This window comes from Pelodiscus sinensis, chromosome 1, assembly GCF_049634645.1.
Source record: "Pelodiscus sinensis isolate JC-2024 chromosome 1, ASM4963464v1, whole genome shotgun sequence".
Classification (NCBI taxonomy): Eukaryota; Metazoa; Chordata; order Testudines; family Trionychidae; genus Pelodiscus; species Pelodiscus sinensis.
In genome coordinates, this window is record NC_134711.1 from 3,930,485 (window position 1) to 3,958,000 (window position 27,516).

At 46.1% G+C, this 27,516-nt stretch overlaps 1 protein-coding gene across 3 annotated transcripts in view; it reads right to left on the minus strand.

Moving 5' to 3' along the window:
• Positions 1–25,877, minus strand: part of KLHDC10 (kelch domain containing 10) — a 32,913-nt gene extending 7,036 nt beyond the window's left edge. The window contains exons 1-8 of one of the 3 annotated variants that reach the window (XM_075925337.1): positions 25,652–25,877; positions 9,210–9,299; positions 6,102–6,323; positions 4,844–4,998; positions 3,668–3,816; positions 2,590–2,674; positions 1,317–1,383; positions 192–239 (exon numbers count right to left, since the gene is read on the minus strand). In XM_075925337.1, the coding sequence (XP_075781452.1) occupies positions 192–239; positions 1,317–1,383; positions 2,590–2,674; positions 3,668–3,816; positions 4,844–4,998; positions 6,102–6,323; positions 9,210–9,299; positions 25,652–25,811 (976 nt within the window). In that variant the 5' untranslated portion in view covers positions 25,812–25,877. Of the gene's footprint in view, positions 1–191; positions 240–1,316; positions 1,384–2,589; positions 2,675–3,667; positions 3,817–4,843; positions 4,999–6,101; positions 6,324–9,209; positions 9,300–13,263; positions 13,543–25,651 lie in introns of all 3 variants that reach the window. The other 2 variants (XM_075925352.1, XM_075925346.1) reach the window with 2 other exon arrangements.
• Positions 25,878–27,516: the final 1,639 nt, after the last annotated feature.

A 27,516-nucleotide genomic window follows, 5' to 3' on the forward strand; every position in this document is an offset into this window, starting at 1 on the left:
AGAGGATGGCAAGCATCATGCTGGCTTGGGCCCTCTGTTTCTCTCACACACACACACACCCCTGCTTTTCTGTAGGATCGGAGACAGCATTCACCACATTACAGGGACCAGACCATCCCATTTCTTACCCTGCTGGGGCAAGCTCTCTAAGTGTACGTGACGCATCAGCACAGATCAATTGCTATTCTTACCATTTTTTATTTGTACACAACTGTGGCATCTTCTGGCTGCTGGGAAACCTGCAAAAAGATCTGGGTCATGAACATCAAACTGAGAAACCTACGTGCCACTTAACAGTTTGGCCACGTGTCACACAGATATAAGCCAGTTCATTATTGGTACAGAAATGACACCCCCCCCCCTTCTTTTAAGATCCCCACCACATTGCTGCCAAATTGCTAATTTAACAGTTCATAGTTTCCATATTCTCCACTTCTCAGGTTTCAGCAATAGTGACACCCCCCGCCCTCCCAAGGGCCAATATGGTTAATGCGAGTCTAATCCACTTTGCAGGGACAGGGGAGAAGATCTCACAGCCCCCCACCTGCCACTCCGAACTCTGGGTTATAGATGACAGGTGTCAGGGCTCTGTAAGCTTAAGGGGCCTGGGTGACTCAGGAAGTGGTGGAATGACTTTTCCCGGAAATGACAAGCCAGACTGACTGTCTCAACCCTACCAGTTAGTAAACTAACAGGGTTCCAGACAGATTTATTCCAGCTGCTGGTGTAAAGAAGGGTGTATCTACACTGCACCCTTCCCTCGAAATAAGCTATGCAATTTGTGCTACACAGATTGCCAGTGGCGGCCTGTCCATAGGCGTGAACAAGGTGGTCACTTAGGGCACCAAATTAAACAGCCATTGAGGGGTTTGGAGGCGGGGGCGCTGATAGCGCATTTCGCCTAGAGCGCCAGTTGCCGGCAGCTCATCTAGGGCCGCTCCTGCAGATTGCAAAGCTTATTACAAAATAACTGTCTACACAGCACCAAATTTCGAAATAACTCGCTATTCCAAAATGCCCCTTAACCCTCATGGAACGAGGGTTACTAGGACATTGGAATAAGCCGAAATCTATTTTGAAATAACGGGCTGCTCCAATAGACACGGAATAGCTATTTCAGGAAACTTCCGGTATCCCAAAATAGCTCCGCAGGGTAGACACAGCTGAAGTGAGCAGGGCTAGGAACAGCAGACATGTTCAGACACAGCAGCATTACAAAAGCCCTTGAAAATTCAATGCCATCTGCTATTTGAAGGCAATCTTCCCTATCTCCCAAGTTACATAAAAGAGTCAGAGATCTGCAATTCCAAACTTACCTATTTTCTTATGGGGTCTCGTTGCAATTTCCTCCCAGGTGTTTGTTTCAAGGTTATATGCATGGATCTTAAGAAGGACAAAGATGACACATTAGCCATAATTTATAGGGAGAGGCAGCTACTGGTACAAGACTCAATACTGCTCTGGTGCTTAACACCCAATCAGCTCCACGGCTGTGAGAAAGAACTGAGGGCACACAACATATTGGAGCATCAGGAAAAGATCTTCACTGCCAAGAATGAAGCCACTATAAATAACTTTTCACCCTGGTTTTGACACAAAGAGATCACAAAATGTTGCCCACAGAAAATCCAGGCAGAAAAGCACGGTCACAACACAGAAGCATGACAGTATTTTCAGACTGGATTGAACTATTATGGAGTCCCGCAATGGAAGGAAGAAATACATGGAGCACAAAATCATTTCAACTGTGACAAATATGAAGTTTTGGAAAATGCAGCTTCGTTTAGAGTCCTCTTCCTGTCTATGAAATGGCATCGAAAACCTATTTCCTCCACAAAAAAAAGCAGACAAGACAAAGCATTTACCATTAGAAACAGAGTATAAATTGGGGGGCGGGAGGGTGTTAAGAGACACATCTGAATCCCAATATTTTAATTCCTTTTAATGATTCCAGTCAATGCCTTCTGATTTTGGCACGCTTGGTACCTCTGGAATGATGTTCTAGCAGAACATCATTTTCACACCTGAGGGAATTCGGCACCAAACATAAGAGGAATTCTGCAAATGTTGTAGATAAATGAATGTGGCAATTCCAGTACGGCAGCGGGGAGCACAGTTAGGTGATCAGCCTGCAGTCCCTCTGCCCCCCAGCACGTGGACTTGGCAGTGAGACTGCACCCAATTCCTACAGGGCCAGTGCCAGGCCTGCCCCATAGTTCATGTCCAGCACCAGTGTCTCCCCCACAGTGATTTACCCTCCTGCTGCCTGCTCCGAGGGCCCGAAACGATACACTTGTGCTGCCAGGGCAGGGAGCATGACCACTTGTGGCTTCCCTTTGCTTCCCCCTCAAGAAAGCTGTTTTTCCGCGAGGAAGCAAAGAAATCTGCACGTGACATGAATTGTGCCAATTCCCCAGGAGTACACTTACAATGGGCTCCTCTCCTTTCTTCTGCTTATCCCAATTCTTATCACTTTGTGTCAAGATAGGATGGCATGCGAGCGACGAAGAGCACGTGTCAATTGCGCCCTGCTGTGTCTCAACCCGTACATTGCCAGATGCACAGACTTATTTATTTCCATCTCTTTACCTTATCCAAGGAATAAGCTGTCCAGGAAGTTCCACCTCCCAAGATATAAATCCTCTGCCCATCATGTGCGATTTCATGTCTGTACCTGAGGGCGCAAAGCCAGGTACATTTAGCATCACAAGCAGCTAATCACTCCTCCGTGCGCCAGCACAAAGCTACTCTCAACATGACTAGATTGAGCGGTTCAAGGGTTCAGGCAGACACGGCCTCAGTCTCTTGTTTTGAAGCAGTCGCCAGTAGCGGGAGTGTTACTTGAGTGCTCTGGGATCTTTCACTAGCAACCCAGGCAGCAAACCCAAACCCAGAGAGAAATAAATAAGGCATCGTTACCACTGCGCTGCACAAAACCAGCTTGACTTTCTTCTGATCTCCCACACCACAGTACAGGATCAGATGAGCGATGGAAGTGTTGGATCACATGCAGATGACGGCCCTCCCCCACACTTCACCAGCTGCATCTGTTTTAGTATTCGCAGTCTAGTTCGGGTGTCAAGATTTAGGCTTTTGCTACCGCTCTCATGGGATCCATACATGTGGCTACAGGTTGAACCTCTCTAGTTCAGATCTCTGATCCGGAAACATCTGTGGTTTGGCATGATTTGAGTTAGCCAGATGTCTGCTTTCCATGGGCGTGGCCAAGTGTCCCAAGGTCCCATACAGTTGTCCACAACTGCCAGTCCTGGCTCGCAGTGTTCTGTGTTATTTAGCTCTAATTTACCCCTAAATGTTTTTTTGACGGCCCAGTAAGCAGCAGGAGTGTTGGTAAAGCTGCTAGACTATATTGACCTTCCATGGTCTAGAAAATTCTCTGGTTTGGAACCGGTCAGGTCCCGAGGGTGCCGGACTAGAGAGATTCAACCTGTAGTACAATTAAACATGTCCATTAGCTCTTTCACCTTCTCCCACTTCCAAGTGCAGCACGTTCGATACTCACAAGGCTCTCGAGATAACCTGTTTGCCACGAGAGCAGAGAGCCTGTTCAGGTTTCCACATCACGTCTCTCATAAGATTGCTTTCACAATATGCTTCTTAGGATAAACTAAAGCTCGCAGGAAACATAAAAACGTCTGTCTCTCACCTCTCCTCTGGCATATCACAGTGCATGTTGTTGGGTTTCAGTTGTATCCATTCCCTTGTGTTAAGGTCTAATTTATGTAGATCTGTGCTATAAATGTAACCAGTTGTTCCTCCAAAAACATATAAGGAGCCATTAATGATAGCCATCGCCTGGAAGAGAAGGAAAGCAAGCAAGCAGGCTTATTAGAAGGGATGTGTTAGCACAGTGCGTGAAGAAAGGTGAGATTTCTCTCTGTTGACCTTTCACTCTCTCCTCCTGGGGAGGTGGGTGACCTAAGGCAACGGGAGACCCCTCCCATCCCCACAGCAAGCGAATTAAATGCTGCAGTTATGCGGCTGTAGCATTTTAAGTGTAGACACCACCTTCAAATGACAGCCAAAAGCAGAAGGAAGGAACAAAAGAACAGCCACACTGGGTCAGACCAACCGTTCATCTAACCCAGTGTCCTGTCTGCCGACAGAGGCCAATATCAGATGCCCCAGAGGGAGGGAACATCAGGTAATCCTCATGTGATCCCTCTCCTGTCACCCATTTCCAGACAGAGGCTAGGGACGCCATTCCTACCCATCCTGGCTAATAGTCATTGATGGACCTAACCTCCATGAATCTATCTAGCTCTCATTTGAACCCTGTTAAAGTCCTAGTCTTCACCACATCCTCTAGCAAGGAGTTCCACTGGTTGACTGTTCACTGAGTGAAGAAAAACTTCCTTTTCTTTGTTTTAAACCTGTTGCCTATTCATTTCATTTGGTGACCCCTCATTCTTATATTGTGGGAATAAGTAACTAACTTTTCCTTATTCACTTTCTCCACACCCGTCGTGATTTTATAGACCTCTATATAAGGGGAGGGGGAAGACACTAAATAAAACAATAAGCAGGTAGCTTAGTGCTGGCATTCCCTGCAAGCTGTGCGCTTGTGCGACCACTCAGGAGAGATTCCAATGTCACCCAGCTGATTAGCAGAGCGCCCGCAGCTAGGTTTTGTGTTTCTACAGGTGGTGCACATAAGTTTATTCTTCACATGGATGGAAAAGATTAGAGGGAACATTGCTTAGCACATGCATAGCTTCTAACTCAACTGGGGCAGAGTTGCACCCCACCCATTTGGGCCAAGAGAAAGCTACTCAGTAAGGGTTGTCTTTTGCCCCCCCTTCTCCGCGGTTACACTTGGTACCTGTCCATATATTCGATTTGGTTTCTTCCCTCGGCAGCTGAGCAGGGCCCATCGCTTGTACTTCACATTGCAGACATGGACGTCATTGCCGTTGCTCTCCCCAAACGGGATCCCGGTGCCCCCAAATACCAAGAGGTTGTTCCCATGCAAGACAACTAGGGGAAAGCAGCAGAGAGTTGGGTTACGTTCGGCTCCGGAAGAATGGAAAGGGACTGCGCAGTTGCGACTCTGCCGAGAGGACAAAGAACCAACAGTTCACGCCGGCTTTCAGGGAAGTCAGAACACTCTGCGGTTAGTGCTGGTCACCTACAGATCTTGGAGAGCTGCGCAGGAGACAGGTGTGCATGCACAGGGTAAGTGTCTGCATGCCAGGGGGATGTGGGCCTAAACTGTCAAGGACATCTAGGGATTTGGGATGCTTATGAATAGGGATGTGAAGGACTAGTCGGCTAGTGCTTCCTCCCCCTTGCTGCCTCTATCTAATAGAGGCAGCAGGGGGAGAGGAGAAGAAGGGGTACTTCAAAGCAGCAGCGCCACTTGAAGACTGGAGCCAGACCTTGGGCTCCATGAGGTGCTGACACTTAGAAAAGCCATGTGCAACTCAGGGCCAGCTGGGGTGTCCCCAGGCTGCACGTGGCATTTCAAAGTGGCAGTGTCGTGTGGAGCCCAGGATCAACTGGGAACTTCCCAGCTGACCCCAGGCTCTGTGCAGCACTGTTGCTTTGAAACGCCGCGGGGAGCCTGGTGTCAGGCTCCTCATGGCATTTCAAAGCAGCAGCGCTGCGTGGAGCTCGGGATCAGCTCGGGACCCCAGGCTCCACGTGGTGCTTTCGCCTTTGTAGGGCTGTTGCTACACTTCAAAGGCAGAGCCGCCCTGTCGACTAATCAAATAGTGGATGCAAAATGCATCCACTATTTGATTAGTCAATTATCTGACACTGAACATCCTTACTTAAGAAAGGGCTGATTTCCAGCAAGCACTATACACCCGTTCTCTAAAAGTCAGGCCCCTTCAAGTCGTCCACGCTGAATCTCTACTGTGGCTTTAGACTGACAGCCGGCACTTTCACCTCATCCGCCAACTTCCTAATCAGCATTCTGAAAGAGGACGACTGACCAAAGACACAGCAAGGCTGTGGGAGAGCGCACACACAGCACAGCTCTCTCACTGCTCTGGTTACACACGCTGTCTTTCCACAGATGGACCCGCCCAGCAATAGGGCGTTCTGCTAGAACCGACTTCACAGACAGTACTCACGTGACATGGATGCTAGCTCTCTGGGCATGTAACCCTCGGTGCCCATTTGATGCCATGTGCCTGTAGCAAAGTTATATCGCCAAAGCTCCCTGAAGAGAGGGTAGTCTTCATTCTCTGGCCCTCCAGACTCATCGTAATCCGGGTTATACCCTCCAAACACGTACAGGTTGGCGTTATCGGCTACACAACGATGGCCGCTCCTTGCTGGTGGGGCTCGGTGACCTACAGGAGGAAGTTATTTTTACTAAATATATACAGAAGGTTTGGGTAGCCAAGGAAGGAAGGAAGGAACAAGGTTTGTGGGGAATCACAGGAAGATGCTGCAGTGGATGAAATTTCAGCTTCCAAACAAAACAGATGGCATTAGACTGCAATGCTTATTGTTGGGGTGTGCGCGTCATGCTAAGAAGTTGGTATGTCCATCTCTCTGCAAAGGTCTTCTCTCAACAACTTGCCTTCAAGGACCTGCATATCCAACATCTCATCCTACACTACTCTAGTCGTCCTGGCCTTGCCTATTCAGATGCTCTCTTATGCACAGGACAGCCCTTACAACCTTTCAAATCCTCCTGCCAAGCTCCCGGTTTCAGACTTCATTCCAGACACGTCACGTTGAGAGGGAAGAGCGAACACGTCATGATTTAGCCGCACTCACTCATTAGCTCCTCCACCCCACCCAGTTTATCATTCGTTCCTCTGGGGCTGGGTCTAGATTGCAAGATTGCAGGCAGGGAGTTGTTGCTCGTGCGTGTCTGTGAAGCACCTCGCACATCTATGAGGTTGATCCAAACAAAGTCATTAAGCTTCAGAACGGCACAGTAAGAACATCCTGAAAGACCAACACAAAGGCCTTAAGAATACTGTCTGGAGCACAGCAGGGAGCCCAAACGAGAACACGGGCTATGTGAAAGGGTAGGCACCTGGCACATACCGCTCCAAATGTAAGTCCTTTGCATGCCCGCTCCTCCCCTAGAGCATTAGTTTTAAAAGGCCGGGTTTGGGCAGCTCCAAGGCGACACTGAAAATGAGGCTGGTGCCAAATACAATGTGGATGTACCTGCTCTGCCCAGGCCTCTTTCCTACTACGAAGCAGCAACAACTCTGCCGCCACGCAGCAGATACATTCTCCTTGATCCTGTGTGCGCGCGTATGCACGCGCACACATGCACACCAGCACTGGACAGCACGCTAATCCCTCTAGGAGTAGGGACTAAAATGCGGGGGTGAGGAGGGACAGAGTACCAGTAAGTCCCGCAGCAGAGTCACCATCAGCTGTCATTTTAAGTCCTCCTGGTAGACTAACGCCAAGAGGCTAAGACTTGGACAGCCACATTCTTGCTAGAGGGTGACACAAAGTCTTCACTGCCCCGGACAAGCAAACAGAAAATAATTCCCTGATTGCTTTAGTTCAATACGCACTCAGAACCAGACCCAGGCTGCTTCTTCAGGACCTGGAGCCACAGAGGTGGTGGCCTAAATACTGAGCTGGGTATCTCTGATGCCACCATTCTGCTGAGATGCCCATTTGCAGGCATCACTGTGTGCTACCTGAAAACATCCCCAGAGCCATCTGTCTAGAAAAGCTAACAGCAGAAAGATTCTCTCCCAACACCATTCTGGATAAGCAAGGGTAGAAAGAGTTCAGTATGAAGCATTGTTACCCAGGGAAAGGGCTTTTAACTGCAGGGCTAACTCAGTGGATCTGTTTATTGCAGCGGTCAGACAGACCGGCGTTGAACGTATAAAAACTACACCCCACGCTCAAGAATTCAGCTACACTCACTGAACTTAGTACAGGTAGTGCAGACAGTACCACTGATATTTCAGACTGCCCAACACTTTCCTTTATAAATAACCAAACTGGGGTCCGATAACTGTACTTCATTTTAGCCCTTTGGGTTGAAATTCCCCGGGTCATGTTTTTGGCTCTGGCTTTTAGTTAGAGCAGCTCCTCTTTTTCCAAGGAAGAGTAGGGGGGAAAACAGTGTTTGTTCCTTAAAAAAAAAAAAAAAAAAACACCATTCTTCTAGCCATTGCCGAGAACTGCTTTTGGCTCAGGGAGGTGATATCTGGCAGGAGGGTCAAGACGGTGTCTTTTTCCAGGCCGGAGAGAATTTGCTCAAATTTGACCAAGTTAAACTGAAAAAAGACAATTCACATGTGCTCAGAGATTCAGAGTTTAGCAGCTAAATTTGCCAAACATTCTCTACTGAAGATGCTCCATCTCTGAGCTGAGCTTCTTGGAAGTTTTGCAAGATTGGCCTTAATCTCTCAGCTTCCCACATGCCAACTGGGAATGTCGCCATGTAATCTCACAAGAGTGTCATGAAGACAGCTTTATTAGTGTTTATGAAACACTCAAATACTTTGGGGAGACTGCCAAAGAAATGCTAAGAGGCAATACGCCATCCAAAACCTACACTGAATACAAAAGTAGGTAAGGTAAAGGAGACCAGGGGCTTTATACTGAACGTGGAGAGTTATTTGGGAGGACCCTCCCCACCCGCAAGGGCTGCTCCAGCCCCACAAGAGCTGGGAGCCGGCAGCCCAGCGCAGGGCCAGAAGCAGCCCCTCCCCTAGTCCTAAACCATGTAAAAATGGCCAGACTGGGTCAGACCAATGGTCCATCTAGCCTAGTATCCTGTCTGCCAACAGTGGCCAATGCCAGGTGCCCCAGAGGGAATAAACAGAACAGGGAATCATCAGGTGATCTACTTCCTGTTGATCAGACAGGGGCTATGGACACCATCTCTGCCCATCCTGGCTAATAGGCACTGATGCACCTACTCTCCATGATTTTACATGTAGCATCTCACAATGCCCGGACCTAGTGTGTTTCAATTATCAGTTTCCCATACAGGACAGATGTCACACACAACACGATTTGCTGAGAGTACAACAGTGGTCTTGTTTCAAAGATGCAATTCTCAAAATTCCATTTAGAAAGTTAGATCAGAAAGCGACATAACAGGATGGGCCAAGCACACTTTTAAACACCTGTGTTTATACACAGCCAAACCACAGTCACTCCTTATTAATCAGTATGTGGAACGCGCAGAATTTAGAAGAGGTTCCCATCACCCACACACAGTGATCAGCGCCACCCACCTGCTCTGAAAGACCTCTTACGGACCTTTAGGATGGGACGAGACCGAGGGAAGCGTCTAATTAGCACCAATCGTATTTTCTTCTTAGAGCCTGTTACCACAATTACCAGCAATGAGTCAGATACATACACAGGACATCAGTAGCAGCAGCAAGGTAAGCATCAAGAAAAATACAAAGCATCATCACTAAATGTGGTGTAAACTATGAGTTCAGTAGAAGCAGATGTGCTTAAACTGGTTCCGTGTCTGCTAGGGATGTTAGCTACTGGGTAATAAAACAGTCGTGTAACCTCATGAATTCTTGTCAGTTAGTCGACTATTTATAGTCCCTGTGGGCAGAGCCAGTAGCTTGAGCTATGTGCTACACCAGAGGCAGCAGCACTGGGTGACAGCAGCCCCTGTCCTCTGGGATCCAAGCTCCCCATGGACAGAGGCTGTTATCGGGTCCATCCTATGTTCATGGTAGCCTGGGCTAGCCCACAGACAGAGGCTGCTTTTAAGCCAGCTTCCCCCAGCACTGGCTCCTGCTTCCCTCCTCCCCAGCAAGGAGTGTGTGCGTGCAAGTAGTCAACTAGATTAACTGATAAACCTAGACTTACTGGTTAATCAACTAGTCAGATACTTGTTCACGTCCCTATCATCTGCCAGATTAAGGGACAACCATTGTGTACATTTGTTCTGATCAAATTCAGTAGCAGTGTGCTGCCACCTCGTGGCTAAGACGCAATTATTTTATGCTGTGTCTAGGAATCAAATGCTTTTCATAGCTGTCATCACTCAAAGACAATGAGTAGGAAGGGGGGGGGGGGGGAAATAAAACCCAATCAATTTCATCCTAGCTCCTTTCCTGCTTTCATCACTAGCTCCATCTCTGCTGTGTGGATTTTAAAATCTCACCAGAGAAAAATAACCAGAAATGGACTACAGCCGGTCCCCGACTTACGAACGGGTTACGTTCCGAATAGCTGGTCGTAACTCGATTTGTTCGTAGCTGGAAATACACTTTGAGTGCTTCGTATGGGGTAACCAACCACCAACACAGCAGCAATCAACAACGAAAAATAGAAACACACGAAAAAAACACCACTGCAGCAACAGCAAACTGTATTTAACAAACATGAACATGAAATACAAAACACAATGCAGTAATTTAAATACAGTAATGTGAACTGAATTATTTGGATGAGGAATTGGAGGAGTAAAAAACTACAGTAACAATCATCAACAGATTCATCTTCTACTTCAGCAGTTCCTTTGCTTGTAGAAGGCATTGTTTCAGTGTGGGAGGCAGCACTGCTGGGGGCTTTCTTTAAAAAAAATATCCATTTTGGACTGGACAATTTGTTTTTTCTTCGTTATAAATTTCCTTATAGCAAGCCAGGGCATCCTGAATTAAACGATCCACCTTTGAGAATCTCGCAATATTAGGGTCCATTTTTTCAAACATTTGCATTCCTTCATTTATTTTGCTGAAAGCTGCAGACATTTCTTTCATCACAAAGTTTTTGGGGGCTGCTGCTTCTTCTTGGGCTCTTTGTCTCTCTTCCTCTGCTACCCTCTCCACCTCGAGCTGCATTAAATCTTCATTCCTCAGCTCCTCCCCAACACACTCAACCAGTTGGTGTATGTCTTCATTATCCATTTCCAGATCCACTTCTTTCGCCAGCTGTACAATGTTATTAGAAATGTCTTCCAGTGCCTTTTCTTTTTCAAAGCCTTTGAAACAGTTCCCAAATTTTTAGGTTTTTCCTTCCATGCGCTATTCGTACATTGTGGAGTGACTTCTTCCCACCCTGCAGCAATGTTCCTTATGCAATGCAGAATGTTGTAGTCCTTCCAAAATTCGTGTGTTTTGCCGTTTTGGCATTCTGTGGCAGCTACTGCCTTTGCAAATGTGTTGCGAAGATAATATGCTTTGAAAGCAGCTATGACCCCCTGGTCCATGAGTTGGAGAATAGATGTGTTGTTGGGAGGCAGAAACACCACTTTCACGTCGGAATGGAAGTCATTTAGGTATTGAGGGTGACCTGGAGCATTATCCAAAATAAGAAAAATTTGGAAAGGAATTCCTTTCTCCAGAAAATATGACTTGACTTCAGGGATGAAGCAGTTCATGAACCAATCTTCAAAAAGTGTAAGCGTCATCCAGGCTCTCTTATTAGCACATTAATGGACTGGTAAAGTAGCCTTGCTGATATTCTTGAAGGCTCTAGGGTTTTCAGAGCGATAAATCAAGACTGGTTTCAATGTATACCCAGAAACATTGCCTCCTAACAAGACTGTTAGACGATATTTGAAAGCCTTATAACCAAGCATAGTTTTTGCTTCCCTATGTATGTAGGTATGTTCGGGCATTTTCTTCCAAAAGAGACCTGTCTCATCAACATTAAAGATCTGTTCTGGAAAATTATTTCCCTCTTATCAGCTTATCCAATTCTTCTATGAAAGTTTCTGCTGCTTTCGAATCAGCACTGGCTGCCTCCCCACTTAATTTCACATTATGAAGGTTTGGACGCATCTTGAAACGGTTAAACCAACTGTGACTGGCAGTGAAAGTTTGGTCATAGTCATACCCCTCCTTTTTATTTAAGTCTTCAAAAAGACTATGAGCCTTAGCTTGTATTGTCATGAGACTTAATGGCGTGCGTTTTTCAATTTGGTCTTCCATCCAAAGCACTAAGAGTTTTTCCATTTCCAGGATGGGACCTGCTCTTTGCTTTGTTAGAATTTTTGATTTCATAGGAGCAGACCTTTTCACTGCTTCACGAATGCGATCGCTATCCTTTATAATGGTGCTGACAGTGGATTTCGATAGCCCTAACTTACGCGACATGAAGGACACTGTTTGACCCCCTTCGTATTGTCTCGCTATCGCTATTTTCTGTTCTAAATCAATAGTTTTTCTCTTTCTTTTCTCACCCCCCTTATCACTAGCCCTTTTTCTTTTACTTGACATGATGGCCACAAGCAAACACCGAAAACACTGAGGGAATGAAATGTAAACACGCTGCCCGACCGCAGACTGGCAAACACAGCATGCTGCTCCTAAGTCGAGGTGGTCGTAAGTCAGGGAACAGCTGTAGATGATTAGTGGAAAATAGCATAATCCCTCCCGACACCTTCAATATTTACAAATATTGGCACACATCTCAGGTTCACCAGCCTCAGTTGTCTTTCCAATGTGTTCATGAATTTTGCAGCGTTATGGAAATTAACACAAGATGTGAGTTTGTTAACGAGGCCATTTGTATCCTTACTGCAAATCACTGCAATGGTTTGATGCAGTTATCTATTTTTAAACGCACCCTGTGTTACAATGCCAACATATTAATGTGTGGTGGTCATTAAGGCCAACAGGTTAAGTTTGGCTTGCCAACATGTAGGTTTACTGACATGATCTCATCACTAGGGTCAGAATGGCCCCCGAAAAAGTGGGTTTGATCCAAGCTTATTTTAACAAGATACCATTCAAGCCAAATAAACAAGCAGCCAAATTCATTCAAACTCAGTTAGCAAGAAACGTGATCAACTTCCTTTTTTCAATCCCCACACCCCACTACATTTCACACTGCACTGCAGAGAAGGTTTCATGCTTCTGGAGCTGCAAGGGAAGCATTCACAGTAACTGAAATGTGTTGCAGCGGTGAGTAACTTACACCAAGATGTGTGCTGAAGTAGGAGGTTTGCTTAAGATGGTGGTAATTTGTAAATTGCATACAAGATGTATTTTGGCCATCACTACGATGAAAGGCAACTGCCTAAAAGGACTCGCCTCTTATGCAACATTGCTGTCCTTGTTCAGCATAAATGACATTAGCCAGCGAAGAAACTATACGAAATGTTTTGTGACAACAGAGTCACTTGTTACATGTGCCAAGTCAGTAACCAAAAGGTTATTGCCCTCAAGTCTACATTACCTTATTAAAGATTATCTGATGCTTTAAAAGGTGACCTGCAAAGGAAAAATATGAAAAATCCATCCTTCTTGGTTTGCTTATAATGAACACAATCTAACAGGAGGGGTTTTTTATTCATTTGTTTGACATCAGAAGTACCTGGAAGGTCAAGTCTTGTCTTGTTTATTTTTTTGCTGGCGGTTTCCTTGGAGGACAAAGAGCTCAGCTCAGCCTTCAACTGGAAAGTCCAGGGCATGGAATCTTTTCAGCAACAACAACAAAAAACCCTCTTGCAGCTGCTTGTCAGGCACGGATTTAAATTAGTGTGAGAGCCTAAATAAATCTCTCTTCCCTTTTATTTCCTGGGTATTTGATATAATCCCACCAGCTCTCCATTTGTCCATAAAGTATTCCAGGGGAAATAAGAAGATAAGCCACCTGTATTTGTATTTAAAAGACAAGCAGAAAAGAGATTTTAGAAAAAAAAAATCTCAAACTTTTATACAGCATAAATGTGTCACCAAAAAAGCAAACATCCTTTGCAGGTCACCTTTCAATAAAATTAACCAACCCCCAATAAACCTTCGGATTAACTACAGATCAAGCAGGAAGTTGTCAAGAGAGTGCTTAGATACAAACAGATTGGAGTCCAAATTCCATTCTTGGTTACACATACGCAGAACCCAATGGAGTTAATGAAAATTCTGCATAAGTAAGGGTTTTGCCCATGAAAGCTCATGATACTATGTTTATTTTTGTTAGTCTCCAAGGTGCCACAGGACTAGCTGTTTTTAAATTTACAGACTGACACAGCTATCTCTCTGAGATTGCACAAATAAGCAACAGCCTTGGTTCCACATATCTGTATGAGTCATTCCAAGATCTCACTCTCATAAAGAGATTCAAAACAGAGAGAGTTTACTTGCCAAGATAGACACCAGAAGCCAACATTACCATCCAAATAGGCTCTTGCTAGTTCAGAAGTGACAGTTTAATTTCAGACTATACAGGTACTATTAAAACTCTTCATTTGCATCTTTAGAACACCCTGACACCTGTACATCATGCACATTGCTAATCTAATGCATCCCCGTTACCCTCACCCACGCCTTCTCCATTGTGGACAGCAGCTACCTGTTTCTTTGCCTTTTGAAGGAGTCAGAAAGCTCTTTACGGCAGAGCGCTGACATGTTCGTGGAGGCCACTGCCTCAATTCAGTAATGAACACCCCTAATAACTTGAATAATTCAATAACTTGAATCTCGGATTAGGGCCACTTCACTCTTCTATCTTGCTCCTTTTAGCAAGCACTTTTCAAAAAGTACTCCGGAAGCTAAAGTACAGGATTTCCACTCTATGCAAACAGGGAAAGCTTGGGGAACCCAGAGCCTCTTTTACTTTGTTTAGAAGTGTGCTTCAAATATATGTGAGAGAAGATATTTCCCACCCTGGCTCCTTAGGCAACCAATCCTTCATACTGTACTAGACCTTTCTACTTTCAGATGTCTGGGAAAATATGGTCTGATATTACAACACACTAAATTATAAGACAAGGCAAAGCCATGGTACGCTGGAAAAAACCTCTGGCTCATGCCCTTCTGATAAACACCAATTCTGCTTAGATCAATTTGCACCCGAGTATGAGAGAGAGGAAACTCCAGTCCGAGACATCGGCTATAAAGATCTCAAATTTTAACCTGTCAACTGGCATCATGCAAGGAGGATATTAAGCAGACTGCTAATTTCAATGCAATGGATATAAGAGAAATGATGATTTAGACAAAATGCCTTCAAAGTTCTGAACAGATTTTCATTTTTGCTTTCTTAGTTTTAAGACTGCAATGCAAATTTGGTTTCCATAAAACCAAACAAGGCACTATGAACTTTCAAAGGATGAGAAGAATCCAGACCAGCAGCATGACATTGAAACCCTGCCACATGGACGTACCTCAAAAGGGTTCTAAGTTAGGACTCATCAAGTCACTTTTCCATGACGTGGCTGCAATCTAAAGTCAACTGTATTTTTTCCCAGCCAACCACTCTATAATCTCTCCCATATATAATTGACTTCAAGGCACAAAGAAAGCAACTCATCCACTGAACACAAGCAGCAAAAATGTACAGTAAGAGGGACTTTCAGTAGAGTAGCAAATAGACAAGTTTAGTGGACAAAGAAATTTGTCTTCAATTGTATCATTTTTTTAATCTCAGGAAAGAAACCTTAGTATCCTGCTACTTGCCAGATTTGTACAATAGCTTATGTAGCAGTCACTACTCTAATAATCTCTTTCCTACTTTGGATTTTGGAAGAGGTACTACATATGGTGTTTGCTCAGTATCCCCTGATTTTCATTTTCAAATGAGAGGCCACTTTCAACTTGTTTTTGAGACCACCTGCCTGAAATCTAGCCAGTGTCCCTATAAAAGGACTAAGTTTTTAAAGCAGAGCTTAATTAAAAACCACAATTATTCAACTCGGATGAGTTGATTACACTTTTCCTGGGGAAAGCTACTTAAGCTGCCAATTTCTGCAGCATTTCAGTTTTGTTGTTAGTGAAACTGACAGGAATCACTTCCATTTCACCCCCTTGCTCGGAAGAGCTCAGGTGCAAGCGTCTGGAGCTATTTGTGGAGGAAGAGGACACTCTTGCTTCCCTCCAAAAAGATGTGATGCTGCCAAACCCCCCAATCTAGGATTTGAGGTCTGTGATGTGAGAAAGGAATAAAGCTTTTACCAGCACAGCTCTGTCCAAGCCAGAAATGTGACTTCTCCATCACTAGATTGTATGGCTGCAGCGGCCCTAAGCAAGAACCAGCACCTTGAGAGAAGTCTCAACAAATGCTGTCTTCCCAACAGCCAGAGGGATGGGCTTTACAGCATGATATTGCCAAAACTTCACAGATGGATGGACACTCTCCTTACGCCTTACAGCCCTCTAGCTATCAGGGGTCTGGCCAATTTACCTGCCTTGTAAACAGAGTGAAAAATACTCCTGAAATAGTCCCGTGGGTTGGAAATTAAACAAGCAAATGCGAATGCAGTGTGGTATAATTTAATCCCAAAACAGGAATACAATATAGGCCTAAAAGTCAAAGGCAGCCGTATCATTGCTCTAAATCAGTGGTCACCAACCAGTCGATTGGGATCTACAAGTAGATCTTGGAGCCTCTGACAGGTGATCCTGACTGGTTTGGCCAAGTGCCAGCACGTCAGCTGCCTCTCCCCCCACTGCTGCTCATCTCCTGCCCTTTGCCTTGGAGCTGCCCCTCCCCTGGGGAGCTTCCTGCTTTCTGTGCAGGCAGGAGAGTGAGACGAGGGGAGCTGATGTCAAGATGCCTCCTCCCAAATCTATATCCTTTCTTCACCAAGGCACAACAGGACTTAGGATGGAGTTTACTGGCTGCTTTAGAGAGTGGTCCAGGGGCAGGGGCAGGGGCAGCCTTAGCCCCACTGCACCACCACCCAGGAGCCACCAGAGGTATACAGTGCCCAGCTGAACTCCTACCCCAGTCATGAACATCCTGCTGTACCCCAAGCCCCGAGCACTCCTGCATCCAAAAACTATCCCAGGGCCTGCACCTAGAACCTCTCCTACATCCCAACTGTCTGCCCCAAGAGCAGCTGAGAGCCCCTCTCACACTCCAGATCCCTTAATCCAAGAGCAGAGCCTGCTGCACTCCAACCCTTTGCCCCTGTCTGATGAAAGTGAGTGAGGATGGGCAAGGAGAGAGGATAGAGTGAGCAGGGGCAGGGCCTCGGAGAAGGGGCTGGAGGGAGGTGAAGCAAGGGTATTTATATTTGAGATAGATCTTGGATTGCACTCAAATTCAAAAAGTGATCTTGTGCTTAAAAAGGCAGGAGACCCCTGCTCTAAATTATCAGCTTTTTATTGGAATCTGAGTAGAGCCGACATGCAAATGGAGCTTGAGTCCAGTTTTAAAGGAAAGCTGCACTCATTCTGCTCAGCCAAGCGGGAGAGGTGTTCCCATGGTAAGAACGTGTCACAACAAATAAAACACACTTCAAGGCTTCTCCAGAGTTAGCTCTGAGCACAGAGCTGCAGGCAGGTTCAGGTGACACTGGTAACATGAGATGTAGAAGCGAGGCTCCATCAGTTTTTTAACTTACTTTAGCAATGGTTTAGACAGTCAGAATGGAGACTGGTTCCGCACCTCTTTCACAGGGCGCTCAGAATGTCAGTCACAAGTGATCTTTTTCAGCAAGATGGCTGCCTACAGCACTGGGCTCAGAAATGCAACATGTATTCAGAACACACCTTGTTTAAAAAAATGCCACACCATGGTAAAAAGCGCTTCTTGTGTGATCCCTCTGGTCAGAGGGGTGATCAAAGTGGGGGCAATTTTCCTCTGAATATGGAAGGAAAAATGGAGGGTTTAGATGATTTTTGTTCTGTTTCCACTTTCACAGGCTTAAGCAAAGATGTTTCCCCACACACACACACACACACACAAATCGCATCAGTTTAGTTTCCAATCCCTCCCATGTGCATTTTAAAAATGTACTCACTCATCTTCTCTTAGTGTGATACTCAGTTACCGGCCTAAAGGGTTTTGTTACAGAAGCAATTCCTGAAATTGTAATTCTAATTCTCAAATTTTGACATCCCCTACCCACCATCCGCCAAGCTTATCCAGATTTGTGTGCACGTGACACAAAACACTCGTGGTTTGCTTTGATCTATTGCATACACGGTAGGTTTCAGACAATCCATTTGACAGTTCGTTCACTTAGCCTTTGAAAGAAGTTATAATATAGAAAAAGAGTAGTGAGAAGAGTCAGTAGCAGGCAGTAAGATCTACCTATTCCAATTGGGGTGACCAGACATCCTGACATTAGGGGCCTTTTTTGAGCACATGGGGAGAAGTGGGGGAAGGTACCGGAGGAAAGGCAGCACTAGCCTGTGTGGTGGCGCGTCAGGGTTCCTCTGCCTCTTGCACCCCCGTAGTGGCACGAACAGACTCCACCAGCCAGTAGAATAGAGGGAGTTTATTGCTTCTCCAGGATACAGCACAGCATAGATGTAATCCGGTTACAGGGCAGCCTTGGATGCCTCAGCCCCCCTTGAGATGGGGGAGACAGGGCCGCTAAATCCTAGGCTGCTTCCTCCATGATACCAGACAGAAACTAAAACTCTCTTCCAGCCCAGCCCCCCAGCCAGGTGCTGGTCTCCACCTCCCTTCCTTTGTCTCTCCCTGGGAGACTGAGCCTGGGTGTCTGGGTTAATACACATTTGGAAGAGTCAGTGAGAATCTCCCATCACAACGCAGAGGGACCCTCTGGGTCACAGAGCAGACAGCCCCCCCCCACTTCGCCACAGCCTGCATCTACAGTACAGAGCGATCCTGTAACCAGCCAATGAATTGTGCTCACAAATGTTTTAGCCTATCTTCTCTCTAGGCTAGTCAAATCAAGTTAAAAGCACCACTAGGCTTGAGTTAAGGGCTTGTGTGTGTAGACTGGACTCAGTTGGGGCAACACTAACACTCAAGTTAACTTTGCAGTGAAGACAAGCCCTACGAGTGCATCCAACACAAGCTGTCATGCCTTGAATTCTCAAAGAGAAGCTCTGACCTCATTACAGCTGAACAAGGTAAGCATTTGAAAGGCATGTTGTACACATGCACCGTGCTTATTTTTCAATTAACTTTTTGAGGCTTGAGCAGGCAGAAATGGGTGCTCTAAATATCACAACTATTCAAAAGTTAGCAGAAAACACTGCATAGATGCAGTCCATACTGGCAAATGCTTATGGATTCATTATAGGTAGATCATAAAACCTCTTCAGACACATAAGGCAATCAAGGATTATGACCATGGCAGCTTGACTAAGTTCACAAAAGGCATCTGAACCAATTATTACTGGTGAAATACACTATTTTCTGCATGAGCTGTTTAAATAGCTATAATCTGTCCCACTGGGTGCTATAAATGGCTGTTGAAACTGAGCAACACTTAAGCAAGGAAAACAATACTCCACCACATTATGCAGTCTTATCCCAGTAACTGCTATCTGCAGCCACAACAAAAAGAAAGCTGTAGGTCTGTTTCTACCATAACAGTACCATACAAAGTGTAACACCTTACTTGTTCCAACTAACAAAATCAGAATGCTGCACTATGATGTTCAGTTAAACCAGATCTAGCTGACTCCTCCACTATTAGAAGATGGACAGTTTGATAACTTGTCCCAAAAGTGAAAGTGTAACATATCCAGAGAGAATAGTGATAGAAATGTAGCCGTGTTAGTCTGGTGTAGCTGAAATAAAATACAGGACTATGCAGCACTTTAAAGACTAACAAGATGGTTTATTAGATGATGAGCTTTCGTGGGCCAGACCCACTTCCTCAGATCAAATAGTGGAAGAAAATAGTCACAACCATATATACCAAAGGATACAATTAAAAAAAATTAACACATATGAAAAGGACAAATCACGTTTCAGAACAGAAGGGGGATGGGGGGGAGGGGGAGGAAGGTAAATGTCTGAGAGTTAATGATATTAGAGGTGGGGAAAGGTAGATGTCTGTGAGCTAATGGTATTAGAGATGATAATTGGGGAAGCTATCTTTGTAATGGGTAAGGTAGTTGGGGTCTTTGTTCAGCCCCCCGCAGAGAGTGTCGAATTTTAGCATGAATGCCAGTTCAGAGGATTCCCTTTCAAGTGCAGATTTGAAAGTCTTCTGGAGTAGGATGCATGTGATTAGGTCATTGAGACAGTGTCCTTTCTGGTTGAAATGGCAAGAAACGGTTTTTTCTTTGTGATCCTGTCTAATGTCTGTTTTGTGGGCATTGATTCTTTGGCGAAGTGTCTGAGACGTTTGTCCAATGTACAAAGCAGATATCCAGAGACTGAATTATCGGGAAATGGAGAGTTTCTTAGAGCAACTCCATGACGAAATAGCAGCATGACAGGGCAGACACCCAAAAGCTGCAAAAGAAGCAACCCAGATTCAGGCTCATAGTATTATATAAGCTAGTGAAATTTAATCATTTGTAGCTTTAAGTAAAGCAACTAAAATGTTTCCTTGCTTTGATGGACTCCAACAGTCTCCTGCATTTGCACCGAAAAAGATCAAACATCTAGGATTTATTCCAATTGAAGCATTCAGAGCGATCAGTAAAATAAAAAGTAAGTTTCACACTTTGCCAGCCTAGAATAGGAAGAATGCCAAAACTGAGATCACAAGAATTCAAAAACAGGCTGCTAGACTCCAACTAAAGATGACATGCATGGATAAAGAGCTTTAAACCCTGACTTTCAGTGTCAGTAAGTGTCTCATGATGCAAATATTTTCAATATCCACATTCCACTTGATTTCCAGTTGCTCAAAGTTGTATCCAATAGACAACTGGACACTGATGAGAAATAAGGGCATTTAAATGGAGAACTAAGCTGTATCTGAAAGCTTTCTTGTGAGGGACCAACATCCAAATGTATTTTAAGACAATCTGAATACAGATCCCCAACTCTTATGCCCATAGATAGTTTTCAATATAACTATGAATTGAAAAGAGAAGGTTGAGGGGGGACATGATAACAGTTTTCAGGTATCTAAAAGGGTGTCATAAGGAGGAGGGAGAAAACTTGTTCATCTTGGCTTCTGAGGATAGAACAAGAAGCAATGGGCTTAAACCGCAGCAAGGGAGGTTCAGGATGGACATTAGGAAAAAGTTCCTAACTGTCAGGGTAGTCAAACGCTGGAATAAATTGCCCAGGGAGGTTGTGGAATCTCCATCTCTGGAGATATTTAAAAGTAGGTTAGATAAATATCTATCAGGGATGGTCTAGACTGTATTTGGTCCTGCCATGAGGGCAGGGGACCGGACTCGATGACCTCTCGAGGTCCCTTTCAGTCTTCGTATTCTATGATAAATCTTTTTTACTTTACAAGCAAGTCTCAGATTCATTTGGGTTAGAATAAGCTTCTAGAGATCATTCCTAGGGCATGACAGACAATTGTTTGGGTTTTGCCTCAGATAGTGCCAAGATGGCAATTCCACATCCCCCTTCACAACTTGTATCACTGTGCAATCTAGTCTTCCAGCTGTAGTATCCTCTTGAAGATGAACTGTAAAGCAAACATTATTTATGGTCTTTACTGTTTCTGTATTTTGCATTAGAAGAGGGTGTTGAGAAAACCAGTGCATAACAGAAGAAAACTTGTCACCTGAAAGCTTGTGTTGCTTAAAAAAAAATGCAAGATTGCCTAGAATATTCTAAGTTGTTTTCCACAAATGTTATATGTTCCCATTCCATTTGCACAAACCTAAACATGGGACACAAAAAGAACAAAAAAAAAACACTTTAGATCAAGGTTGGGGACCTTTTTGGGTCAGGGACCACTGACCCACAGAAAAATCAGTCAGGGGTTGCACACAAGAGAGGAACAACAACAAAAAACCCCAAACCCTCACAGACATGGCCTCTAACTGAGAAGACACTCCCCACATTACCCTCACATACCAGAGTCTAGAGTGTCCCAGGCTAGCAGACTGCTGCATGGGGAGACTGCAGAGAGGAGGGGACTGCAGAGCCAGCTCAGGCTCCCCAGTGTGAGGGGTGGAAGTGGAGGGGGGGGGAAGGGAGTCCTGAGCCTTGGGGGCTGGATGCATGCAAGCTGGGGGCTGTATCTGGCCCCCCGGCCTTAGGTCCCCCAGCCTTGCTTTAGAATCATAGAATACTAGAACTGGAAGGGACCTCGAGAGATCTTCAAGTCCAGTCTCCTGCCCTCATGGCAGGACCAATGATGTATGATGTTTAGATCATATAGATGCCACTATCATCTTGTCATGAAACAGGTCTGGCAACATACATAATGCTTAGTTACAAAAAGAATGAACAAGATGCGGCTAAGATAGTGGAAGTCTAACAGAAGAAGAAATGTACAAGTAAATACAGTAATGAGCAGGAAAAAAGTTAGGGTCTCAAGAGAGAGAAGTGGACGAATTTGCATAGTGAATGTTAAGCCTGATCTGCAAACAAGTATGTCTGTATTTTTCCTTTTCCTTATGTCATATACAGAGAGTCTGAAACGCTTGTCATTTTTAAGATACATTAGAGATTCAGATCATGTCTGCCATAGAAGACTATGTTGACTACTCAGCTAGCGAAGTGTCCTCACAAGAACGTGAAATTTGGGTGAAGGGAGAAGCACATTTTCCTCAGACCCTTTAAAACTCTGTTAGTATCTCAGTCTCCCATGTCTAATGAAAACACGAATCTTTCACACACAATTTTTCTCAACATCCCAAACATTCAATTAAGAAGCAAGGACTCATCCTCCCCACCCACAGTCAACAAATCCTCCAAGAGAAAAAACAAAAACACACACACACAAACTCTCAGGCCCACCTTTAAGACCTCAGGTCTTTTCATAGTTTAGAACAGCAAAAAGGAGAAAACCAACTTTAAGATGACTTTTCAAGTCATCTTTAACTGTTGAGCTTTGAGCACAGCTTTTTGTGGTTGCTGTAGTGACTGAAATATGTGATTTCTTAATCAGGGTTTATCTGCATCAGATTACTCTGGCATCAGATTCGGAAGACAGTACTGACTTTTTATAATCCTTTTATAATATATTTTAAGAGTTTTTATTTTATTACTTCAAAAGAACCTTCTCTCCTTGATGAACAAATTACTTTTATAAATACAAGTTGGTGTGGCCAAGTTTCCTGTGGTCCCATACATGATAAGTGGACACCTGGCTAACTAAAATCATGTTGGACCACGGATGTTGCCGAACCAGAGTGTACTGGACTAGAGAGGTTCAACCTGTACAATTTTATTCTTCCTCCAAGTCTTTTTCTGAAAGAACATGAGAAGAAATTACCACCATTTTATAGATAATACTGGTATAAAGGTTACGACTTTCCATAGGTCACCGTGAGTCAGCAGCAGAGCCCAGAACAGAAAATATGAGAGTACTTTCACCTTTGTGATGTTAGTTTGACTTTCTGCAATTAAACTTCCTCCCTCAGGAAGAAGAAATCTAAACTGTATGAAATAATATGGAATACAGGGCTCAGTGAAAAATGATTCTCAAAGCCTTAGCAAATGTATCACCTTTCACAGCGTGCTCAAAGTCCATTAGCATAAATTCACATGACAATGATCTCTGCACAATGAGGATCACACATCATACTTCATGGAAATCTGAGGCAGTTAAATCAGGTGGAAAACATGCAAGTTGGGTGGATGGACAGATACCTCAAACAATTAGATACATACCATTCAACATTTGAGATCTGTGAAACATTTTTGGTAGGTTTCAGACTGAGAAGTTATCACAACTTTTGTCCAAACTAGGTGCACAATCACTAGATGTTTCTGCAAGAGTGACCAGTCAAGACATTTGTTAACCCTCTTCACAGCAAATAATGCAGTGAGAGAGATAACGTTGAATCATACTTCTCCATGATGTTACCTGCCTTTCTACAAATTCAGGAAGACAGCTCCAACAGTTCAATTACATTGTATGTGTTTTAGTCCAAAATAGTAAAAGCTTAAATTTAGCCAAAATCAACAAGACCCCAAAAGTGTAGGTAGAGTGTATTGCTAAATCCACTCAACCTGATGTCTCCTAACCCTCTTTTTTCTTTAAAAAAAAAAAAAAGAGATAGTAAGTCTTGTTTTTAAAAGACTTTAAAAACAGAGCAAGTTCTTTGAAGCCACCAATACCAAGATCTGCAAAGGTATTTAGGCTTCTAACTTCCATGGACTTCAGTGGCTGTTAATGGCTTCATATTATTAGACAGAATCAGTTTCAACTGAAAGACAAACACATATATTATCTTTTCCTTTCCTAAAGGGAACCAATGTTATGTGATTGTCTTGTAAAATGAAACTGATTTTGAAGTTTAATAAAATATTTACAAAAAACAAGAGCTAGCCTTTTGGATGGCATTATGTGTGGAGGGATAAGAAATAGCTTTATTTATTTTTTGGTAGATGCAACATACTGTGTCTTTAGACACAAATTTGTCTGCAGCCTGCACAACCCTGTCTCTGTCACACTGTTACATGTTGCTAGCATCAGGGCAGCAGCATCAAAACCAGGGGCAGTTATATTCACAAATAGAACCGAAAAATCTTGCAGCCAAAGGCAGAGCAGATTGAAAGTCTTGGCTTACAGAATCTACTTGCAGCTGTGCAGATTCAGTGTTGGGCTTTCTAACCAGGTACTTCCCTTTGGTCCATCGCTGCGGCAGCGAAGCACCAAGGAGGTCACATGTGCTCTGGTCACAGCTTGTGCAAATTAAAGGGCTTGGCTCGATTTTTTATGACTCTGAGAGGCCCTCGCCAAACGACTGCACCTCTCGGTATCGCCCTGGGCCCGTCTGTGAGACCGAGACCGCGACAGCACCCCCGCCCCGGCCTACAGATGGGAAGCCTGTGTCTGATGAAGGATTTGGGGGGGAAAGGGGGGGAAGAGGGCACCGCCCCACCCCATCCCGAGCGCCCCAGCGTGACCCCGCCGTTGGAGCAGCAGAGCCACGTTCCCCGGGCAGAGGCGGTTCTAGGGCGAGGGCGGGACCCCCTCCCCCAGCTGCGGCTGCTCGGGGGTTGAAAGAGCCTCCCCCCCCACGGGCGCGAGGAAGGGGGCTGGAGCCGCTCGCTCCCCCCCCCACGGGCGCGAGGAAGGGGGCTGGAGCCGCTCGCTCCCCCCCCCCCCACGGGCGCGAGGAAGGGGGCTGGAGCCGCTCGCTCCCCCCCCCCCCCACGGGCGCGAGGAAGGGGGCTGGAGCCGCTCGCTCCCCCCCCCCCCCACGGGCGCGAGGAAGGGGGCTGGAGCCGCTCGCTCCCCCCCCCCCCCCACGGGCGCGAGGAAGGGGGCTGGAGCCGCTCGCTCCCCCCCCCCCCCCACGGGCGCGAGGAAGGGGGCTGGAGCCGCTCGCTCCCTCCCCCCCCCCACGGGCGCGAGGAAGGGGGCTGGAGCCGCTCGCTTCCCCCCCCCCCCCCCACGGGCGCGAGGAAGGGGGCTGGAGCCGCTCGCTCCCCCCCCCCACGGGCGCGAGGAATGGGGCTGGAGCCGCTCGCTCCCTCCCCCCCCCCACGGGCGCGAGGAAGGGGGCTGGAGCCGCTCGCTTCCCCCCCCCCCCCACGGGCGCGAGGAAGGGGGCTGGAGCCGCTCGCTCCCCCCCCCCCCCACGGGCGCGAGGAATGGGGCTGGAGCCGCTCGCTCCCCCCCCCCCCCACGGGCGCGAGGAAGGGGCTGGAGCCGCTCGCTCCCCCCCCCCCCCACGGGCGCGAGGAAGGGGGCTGGAGCCGCTCGCTCCCTCCCCCCCCCACGGGCGCGAGGAAGGGGGCTGGAGCCGCTCGCTCCCCCCCCCCCCACGGGCGCGAGGAAGGGGGCTGGAGCCGCTCGCTCCCCCCCCCCCCACGGGCGCGAGGAAGGGGGCTGGAGCCGCTCGCTCCCCCCCCCCCACGGGCGCGAGGAAGGGGGCTGGAGCCGCTCGCTCCCCCCCCCCACGGGCGCGGGGGAGGAGGGGGGATGTGCCCCCCCCCAGGGGCGCTGCGGACTCACCTGCCAGGGGGGGCCTGCCCGGCAGCTGGACGAAGCGGTTGAGGAGCCCCCCGGCCGGCGCCGCCCCGGGCCCGTCCCCGCTGCACCCTCCGCCCGAGCCGCTGCCTCCGGCGCCCCCCCGCCGCCGATTCCCCTCCCAGCCGCCCTCCGCCGCCGACATGGCCCGGCCGCCTCCGCTCCCCTCACAGCTCGGACTCCGCCCCCGGGGGAGTCTGGAAAGGCTCCACTGGCGGCCGCTCCCGGACCGGCCAATCAGCAGCGGCCTTCAATAGCCAGAGCCAATAGGGAACCAGCTTTTTGGCAGGTGGACGAGAAAGGGGAGAACGTCGCCCAAAGAAAGGGGGAGAGACAGTCGTGAGCAATTGATGCTAGAGAGCCTCGCACCGCTCGCGTCTTTCTGGTCCCTTGGGCGCCACTGCGGAGTCAGGCAGGAGCAATCGAGAGCCGACTCCTGACCTATCACCATAGATAGACCCTTCTGCTTTAGCTGGGGGGCTGGTTTCTAGGGTAATTAGTAGCATAAGGCATGTGTCTGCGTGTCCCACACCTGCCTCTGCTAGAACAGCATTCATGGGGTTCCCCTCCTGCCTTGTGCCACTTGTGGACCACAGTCATTCATCTGGCAAAGTGGGTTTTCCCCACAAAAGCTTATGCCCCAATAAATCTCTAAGGCGCCACATTGTTTTTGCAGTTTCAGACAAATATCACTGGAGATATTTAAGAGTGGGTTAGATAAATGTCTATCAGGGATGGCCTAGACAGTATTTGGTCCTTCCAGTCCTAGTATTCTATGATAACACGGCTACCCCTTCACAACTTTATAACACTGGTGATTATTATTTATATACAAAAATGTCACGTACTGTGCAGGCCATAGCATAGTTCTGATCACAGCAGCAGCCTTAACAATATTCTTGGTCTGAATCTGTACAGCACCTAGGACAATGGGGCCATCATCCATGACTGCTTCTCCTAGAGACTAGGATCATGCAAACAATAACACATAAAATAATTAGTAATAGAAGTTGCCATATTAGAGCTGGTTGAATGATGGGAAAATATTTACTAATTCCATGGGCAAAGGAAAAGATAAAATTTGCAACTACCGTAAAAATCTCAAATATAATGCGCACCGATGTACAATGCACACCCTGACTTTTGAATTTTATCATAATGAAAACATCTATACTCCTATATATAATGCGCACCCCGACTATTGATTAACTTACTTTTTTGAAAGTCTATATGATTGCTAGTCTATGGGAATAAAATTCAACTTCACATCTGGTGTCCATGTTTATAACTTATTTTCATAAATGTCAGCAATTAATTAACTATAAAGTATTTCATACGACAAATAAGACGTAAATTTCATATTATTTATTGGTTTAAAATATTTTAAAGCATTCTAGGAATCTCTGCCATTTCAGTTGATGTTGATTTCATGTTTACTGCCATCTTAGCATGGCATTGGCATAGCGGAGGTTCATCATCTTCTGACATAGAACTGCCAAAATAAAACTTAAACAATGCCCCCTATATATAATGCGCATCCCAACTTTGACCCTACAAAAATCAGAAAAAAAGTGCGCATAATATTCGAGATTTTACAGTACCTATAATACACTAGTCACACAGCTTTGGCTAGCCTCCTGTCTCCTCCAGCAGCCAGCACCAGCTGCTTGAGGAAAGTGTAAAACCCCTGTAATTGACCTTTAAGCAATCAAATGTCCATAAAGGAAGCTTCTTCCTAATCTTTTCATTAGTGGTTGTCTTAAGCCACCCTCAGTGTTTACTTTACGTCCTTTATGAACTGTTATCCTTTCTTAGATAATTGTAAAAGAGTTTTGGTTCAGGAGAATGGG